Source organism: Pseudorasbora parva, chromosome 7 (genome assembly GCF_024679245.1).
Source record: "Pseudorasbora parva isolate DD20220531a chromosome 7, ASM2467924v1, whole genome shotgun sequence".
NCBI classification, from domain to species: Eukaryota; Metazoa; Chordata; class Actinopteri; order Cypriniformes; family Gobionidae; genus Pseudorasbora; species Pseudorasbora parva.
In genome coordinates this window covers 40,253,330-40,261,160 of record NC_090178.1, presented here as the reverse complement: position 1 = coordinate 40,261,160, position 7,831 = coordinate 40,253,330, and the positions used below count along the sequence as shown (strand labels likewise).

The following is a 7,831-nucleotide window of genomic DNA, read 5'->3' as shown; positions in this document are numbered from 1 at the left end:
TAACCCTATCTGATAAAAAGTGTGTCTTCCATTTGTAGTTAAAACCCTTCTCATATTTCATTAATCTCATAACAGAGGTTTGTTTGGGTTAAGATTACATAAGATTTGAGTAAGATATTAAAAAATCTTAGATATTATGAAGAAAAAAACTCTTGTTTATGCACATGCAGCAAGTTTACTCAAGCATTTTGAGTAATGAGTCTTTCAGCAAAAATGTCCCATAAACTAATATTTTTATATTTTGTGCACTGGTATACTTGGAGATGGTGTACCATTTGGTTTCAGATGTCACTTAATGTTGTTGTTGTTTACATGTATAAAAGTAACAGATTTATAAATAATGGATATTTGGTGAAAAAAGAAAAAATATAACTGACAACCACGTATTTGTGTTCTCATAACTCATAGTCAGTGTACAGTAATAGAGATTTCAGATACACATTATAATCAAATGCTATGACGAGAGCTAGTAACAACGATGTTGTGTAATGGTGACAGCAAAATACTTTTTTTTTTTCTTAGCAAACAGCTTAATTTTCAAGCTTACAATGTTACCAAATTGAGAATTGAACATATAACTATCGGCTATACTGAGTCATAACAGCAGAATTCGGCAAACATTAAAATGGCAACATTTGAAGAAAAATAGAAATATGTCATAATCTCATAAAATTAGTCACTGTCTTAGCTTCACATACATCTTTACATTATTAATGCCATACAGAAAGAAAGAAAGAAAGAAAGAAAGAAAGAAAGAAAGAAAGAAAGAAAGAAAGAAAGAAAGAAAGAAAGAAAGAAAGAAAGAAAGAAAGAAAGAAAGAAAGAAAGAAAGAAAGAAAGAAAGAAAGAAAGAAAGTTACTTAAAATGTTATCAGTTAGATATTGTGTGACAGATAACATGTCATTTTCTATATTTAACATGTTTTTAACTGGTATGTTATTTACAAAAAAAAAACAGTGTTTATGCATTTATTTACACTCAACAATTTATATGTGCCACACAAGACACTGTCGGTAAAAAATGAGAAAACACGCTTTTTAAGTCTCCTCTTTGTGCTTTGGTTGTCCTTACGAAATCTGAATTTGCTCTCTTTAGACCTCAGATGTTTTAGTTAATAAATCTCATTAAAGGTGGGATCAGCACACACACCCAACCAGCATCCCATACAGTACATTAACAAACTGTGTTTAAGTTAAAAGGAACACTAAACCTTCATTTAAAATGCAAAGATCCACTGTATTTCAAAAGGATGGGGATTCTAGAGGGAGGATGTTTTATATTTAAATATTTGATTGCCACAGGGATTTTGTTTTTTGAGTGGATTTTCCAAAATCCAAAAATACAGATTTTTGGATCAGTAGTCATACCATTTGGATTTCCACCCCTTTTTTAAAGTGAATGAACACATTTAGTACAGAAAGGAAATGTGTATAAAACCTAAATCATGTTAAAAAAAAATCTGAATCTTGTTCAACATCAAAGATGGTTATCAAATATGAATATATGATGTAATATGATATAATAAGCCATTGTTATGTCAATAAAATCGTAGACTAGTTGGTGACAATAGATCAAAATATACACTTGATGATTAATGATCACTTAAAATGTCTTATTTCACATGTTAGCGCCGCAACAATCAAGATGTACAAAGCTCCTCTTGCATCAATAACATTGCAATATTTAATGCAATAACATTTTTTAACTTCTATTCACAGAAGCAACAGCAACTGATCAGTAAAATAAATCAAATATTTTCTCACTTTAGAACAGCAAATTATATTTTAAGGCCTATATTTGGCAACAAATCATGAAAGATTCTATAAACGTTTGAGACTGGCTCTTCTGTCATTTTGTAAGGCAATGAAAATGGGAAGAAAAAAAACCTGGCTTCTTTCTTCTAGCGGCTGTCAGGAAGTATCTTATGAAAGATAAACCACTTTCTTTTTATGGAGGATACAGTAATATAATGTGCTGCCTACAAGACAATGACTACGCCCACGCCAAAACTGCACTGAGGGTACTTATATTGTAATATCTAAGCTTTCTTTCTTTGCTGTCCTCAGAGACAGGCAGCCAGGCAGGTTTCTCTCCGCTTCTTGTCTGACACCCCTCCCTCTGGAGAACAGATCTGGCCAAAGCCCCCTGCTGAGTTGTTCTTTGGGCGCTGTGGTAACACCCACACTACCGGCGAGAGGAATGTGTGCAGATTGTATAATACAGAATATTGTATTGGACATACAATAATACCACAGCTGTTTGCAAGCATGTTATTTCCAATGCCATGTGTTTTGTTTACATGCATTCGTAAATGTAGTCCCATATATTACATTGTGCACATGTTTTTTGGCAATCTCAGAGTACAGGAGAAATATCAGGGCAGTATAAATGATTCCGGGTAGTGTTTGGTGGTGAAGGGCCCGATAGCAGCCCATCCCCCTCTCTAGGAGCCCAGACTGTCTGGAGGAGGGGGAGGGGAGATGCAGTCTGCTAGACAGCCAGTCACTGAGTGCATGAAGCCACATGGATCACCTTTCAGCGTAAATTCATAATCAAGGAGCACCTGTACTGGAGTAACCTGGCACATGCACATTAAATTACTGTAACTGAGGCATAGCCTAAGTCTGATGCACTGACCCACAGACATTTGTAAACTTGCACATACAATAGTCACTTACAGTAAGCAACATGCAGCTTGTGCAGCTGCTGTTATGTGAGCGTTAAAAAATCGTTGAGGCAAGTAATATGTGCTTTGCAAGTCCAAACAGACAAGGCAGACGGTTCATTGGGATCAAAGGTGACACGCCCACTTATGCAAATGAGGAAGTGAGTCAACGAAGCCATGTTTAGGGTTCAGTTCCAGCTGAGTTTATTTCCTTTATGAAAAAGTTCTGTACAGGAGTTTATGAACAGTCTGTCAGGCAGTGACTTGACACAATAAGCTGGCATGATATTTATGGCATGATTAGACAAAACAAGATTTCTACACAGCATATTGCACAGAATGGATAAAAATGAAGTTATTATATTTCAAATGTATATAAAAATCCTTAACAACCATCTTGAAATTAAGTAGGCAAGGATAAAGATAGCCATTCTAGTGCCTGTCGAGATAAAGCGCATACAAAAACATACATAAACACACAATCTTTTTGCCTATATACAGATGTACAAAGATGAGTTTTTTCCCATTTTTCTTGCTTTTTTTTTTTTTTTTTACACAACAGCTATAAACCTGAATCGGAAATACAAATCTATTCACCATGCCTTAAGATACTAAAACAATTAGCTATACTTATCCGACAAGTAGAAAAGATTAAATATTCAAATACAATGAGTAACGTCGCGAATCTCAAATGGACCATTTTGAATGTCTAACGATTTTCCATCCAGTGGTTTCTCAAGATATAAAACGCCAAGAAAATCGCTCGTTTTAAAGCTACAATCTGTTTAATTCAGCACGCTCAGAGAAAAATGTAAAAAAACGAAGCACATGTTGGCTTGCACTGGGTTTTGGAGTGTGTGTCTTTAAGACGCCTGCAGATTGAGACTGTAAACATGAAACAGGAGGTCGATTCAGAGACCACCACCGACCAACCTGCCTCTTTAAATTACGAAATCCAAAACAGCGGTTTACACATATTGACACCCCCCATTTATATATATATTTGTACAAAAATACACTGAGAAAATAATCAAACGTTTCCTCTCTTAAGTGTCAAAAGTCTACATTTAAATATAAAAAAACAAAGGTTAAAACTCTAGCCCTTCTTCGGAGAAGGAGACAGACAGATGCGAGAGTACTTACAAGAACATAAAAATATGACGAACTGTTTGGCCAGTAGCCTATATAAATACATCCATATAAAAATGGCATCTGAAGAACACAGAAAAGGAAACAGCCATGACAAAACTTAGTTTCGGAAACTTAAGAGTTTTGGTCCTGAATTGTAGAGAATATATAAAGTTCAGCACAGATTGAGTTTGTGTTTGAATCCTGAAGTTAAGAATGAAAACAGCTGGTGATTTTTTTTCCTCAAACATAGCGCCATCTACCCATTTAAATAATCCTAACGTAGTTTAACTGTTCGACAGTTTTAAAGAATTCTCAATACAAGAGAGGACAGATAGCATGCGTTCTTTCACCCCCTTTTTCTTAATGTAAAAAAACCTGTTTTGTTTGTCTTTTGTTAACCCACCTTGCCAATAAATCCGCCATGCTGAAAAACAGCATAGCTATCTCGGTACCTCTGTTAAGCAATCAAGTCCACAAGGCGAATCATTAAAGTTCTTAAACGTCTTTTTTTGATGTAAAAATGATTAAAACAGATGACAGAAGCCCGCCTTCATGTACGTGCAAATCAATCAGTTTCCAGTTCAGAACGTGTTGTTTTCTCAAGCTCTCCTCGTGAATTTCCTCCTTTCGTCTCGTGCCGAGCACGGAGAAATAACATCGGCCCCCACGCGACAAAATGTTTAGCCGCAGTTTTCCATCCTGGCAGCGTTTCACGAAAGCACCATAGCTTTGCCGTTGTCTCACGCGCGGGACCCCCTCACATGGTGGATTATTTTACAAACACACTTGTCTGCTATCCCTTTTGTTCAGTGTTCTTCCTCGGACGTATTCCCTCAACTTTCTCTAGTTCAATACGTGAGCCGTGAACACCAAGTTAGAAATGGTCGACTCCAACCAGTCCCCTGAAATCATTTCGCTCACCTCAGGGGTACAGTAGTCGGGGAACTCAAAATGAGAAGCCCCGGATTCAAAATGCATGTCAAAATCTCTGTCCAGCACCGAGGAGCCGATGCTTCCCAGGGACATGCTGTCAAAACCTGGGCTCGTGTTTATGTCCGGCATGTCGTCGTCGAGTTCCTCGTCGGAAGAAGAGGAGAACTGGGATGAGGAGGACGAGTGTGAAGCGGACGGAGTCGGTGAAGACGCCCGCATGCTGGTGTACCTGTGGCGGTCCGAGGACGAGCTGCTAGGGGAATCGGCGCCTTCCTTGCCGCTTGTCGCGCCGTCCTCGTACAGGCTCAGCGGGTCACTGGACTCGGCGGAGCTGCTCAGGGTCGGACTGGCGGGCACTGCTACTGAAGACGGGCTTATGCCGCTGCTGCTTCCGAAAATGTAAACCCGCTTTGCCTTCTTGTCGGGAATTTGCTTGGAAGCCGATGCCGACTTGGATTTGTAAAGTGAGTGGTGATCCGCGGGTCCCTGCTCGGCAAACGCAGCCTTCGCGCTCCCCAGAACTATTTTCTGTGGCTTGCTGGTTGATCTGGGGCTCCCACTCTTTTTTGAGGACGGTTTCGAGCCGGCGCTTGTGCTGCTGCTGACCTTTTCTCCCTTCTCGATCGGTTTGGAGCCGCATGACTTCACCTTTTTTCTCGGCCGGTACTTGTAGTCTGGGTAGTCTGCCATGTGCTTGAGTCGGAGCCGCTCCGCCTCTCGGATGAAGGGAATCTTGTCGCTGTCTTTCAGGAGCTTCCAGCGCTTGCCAAGTCTCTTGGAAATCTCCGCGTTGTGCATGTCCGGCGACTGCTCCATTATCTTGCGCCTCTCGATTTGCGACCAGACCATGAACGCGTTCATTGGTCTCTTAATGTGACCACTGGGGGTTTTGCACCAGCCGGGGTCAAGCTTGTCACCCCCGGATGCCGTGGAACCAGGGGTCGGAGAGGAAGCCATGTCCAGATCTAGCGCGCCGGAATCGGATGAGTCCCCAGCAAACAGCGCATCGGGATTCTCCGTGCTGCTTGTTTTCTGGACCATTGCTACAGTCTGAGGGAGAGCGCGTGCACTCTCAAGTCCAACGTGTCGCTAAAGAAAACTCAGTCTGATAATAGTCCTGAGGAGAGCCGAGGCGGCTGGTGCACCACACGCGAACTGTCGTGCTTAGTGCAGTGGCTTTGTGTGTCTAAAGTTTTGTTTCAGGGATTTATCTTATAGTTGAATGAGCTGATACAGTTTCCGAGTTCCACAGTGTCCGTGCATCCATTAATAATGTTGTAACAGTCGATGCGCAGTTGAAAGTTTGTATATGAGCTCAGCTATGCGAAAGCTCAGTGTTAGTGTTTGCGCTGTGATGCAGCAAAGCTCTGTTCAAGTTTCGGAAGATATCTGACTCCTTCTGCATATCCTTCCCCCGTTAAACCATGCGGGAAAACCAGGATGTAATGCTAGCACAAGGGTCCGTCTCTTAAAAGCGGTCTGTAAGTTTCAACAGACTTCTATTCTGCCTCATACAGTTTTATCCGTTTCCAGTGGTATAATAGCGACAGCTTTCGGCCAATCACAGGCTGTTTCTAGCCTTCCCTGCGCCAAAACACGCCCACTCTCTTTTCATTGGCTAAAAAAAAGGAATCTAATAATAATCAGCGCGTGCAATGAGGAGCTTTGGGTCTGACCTCATTCCAGTAGGCTATACACGGCAAACTAAGTTTTAAAGGTACACGATTATGTTATTTATTTATGTATTTATGTGGGACCATGTGGTATTTATCTAGTTAGTTAGAACTTTAGTTAGTTAGTAAGTAAGTTTTTGCTTGTAGGCAAGGGAGGTGTGATCTTTGAATGCAAATAAATATAAACACATACTGCTTTGAGTTAGAAAACAAAGCTGGATGTTTTATATCAGACTGTTTTAATATCAAAACAACATGAAATGGCCATTATATACAAAAGTGCCATAACCATAAACAAGTAGGCTAGGCCTACCTAAAGCTTAAAATGTCTGTGTATTCATCAATATCTGCTAACAGGTAAGCTAATTTCTCAAGCTCATGACTGTGTTGGGCTGTGCACTAGCATGAACACGGCTTCCAGTCAGTGTATCTGTGTTCTGTCTCGAGTCTATGCGCATTACCGTTCTGGCGGAATCGGAAGAGGGTGGAGCCGCTGAAAAGCCGGGCGGTCCTTTGTCACAGAACGCACGCCTTAACCCCCCAAACAAAACAGACAACAGCAGCAGTGCTCATTTCAATGTAGGTTGAGCAACACTCAACGTTTCGTCTAGATTTCATGAGAACGGAACTCGCTGAATGCACTGGAACAAGTTAACACCTTATGTCCCCCCTTCCCCTTCCTGCCCATGCACCAGTGGTTAGTACTATATCACGGAGAAAGTGAGACTGGTACATGTTCATGATTAGGACTAAAGGTAGCTATACAGGCTTAAACACGTTCGATTCGAACAGTTGTTATTTACCCCGAATCTACCAAATATATCAATCCAGATCTAGAGAAACACTGGATTGAAGTGACGCTAGATGGCAGCGTGGAGCCATTAAGGGACGCATTTCGTTTGCTTTTAATACAACATAATGTAGATCTATTTGTCAAAGAATTACATAACGACCATCCAAGAGATATTTCACAACGGTTTGTTTTACATGTTTACCCAAAACATAGGCTCAAGCATGAGATCTTCAAAATAATGGCAAGCATTTCACTTATAAGCATAAATCAGCAAATTAATGGCATTGAGCCTTATTGTGGTTTGTGTTGATGGGTCAAGAGTAGAATATTAATTGTTCAAACCCCCCCAGGCGCATTCTAAACCATACACATCCAGTAACACATACAATAAACCTTACTTTCATACATGACATGATATAATTCAGTGTATATTTTTTTTTTTTTAGAAATAAAACAACCCTTTTTTCTCGATAGTTAAATCTCTAAAATGACGATAAATATCTCATCTCTGTGTAAAATTACGCTTTAAAAACTGTATGTTTAATTAAAGTAGAATAAAGCACTTATAAATAAAGGCATCATGGGTTTCTGTAAATAAGGAGGATAAAGCGTGTTATCTTTACACGCGGGGAGGG

The 7,831-nt window shown here is 40.1% G+C and overlaps 1 protein-coding gene across 1 annotated transcript; it reads right to left on the bottom strand.

Moving 5' to 3' along the window:
- Window positions 1-2,846: 2,846 nt before the first annotated feature.
- On the bottom strand, window positions 2,847-6,441 carry sox4b (SRY-box transcription factor 4b). The gene has a single exon (XM_067449242.1). It carries the CDS (start codon window positions 5,769-5,771, stop codon window positions 4,641-4,643), a length of 1,131 nt encoding a protein of 376 aa, XP_067305343.1. The 5' UTR covers window positions 5,772-6,441; the 3' UTR covers window positions 2,847-4,640.
- Between the last annotated feature and the right edge of the window lie 1,390 nt (window positions 6,442-7,831).

What these genes read in the sequence shown, in the direction of transcription:
- sox4b (XM_067449242.1), bottom strand. Translation starts at nt 5,771, where the DNA reads ATGGTCCAGAAAACAAGCAGCACGGAGAATCCCGATGCGCTGTTTGCT.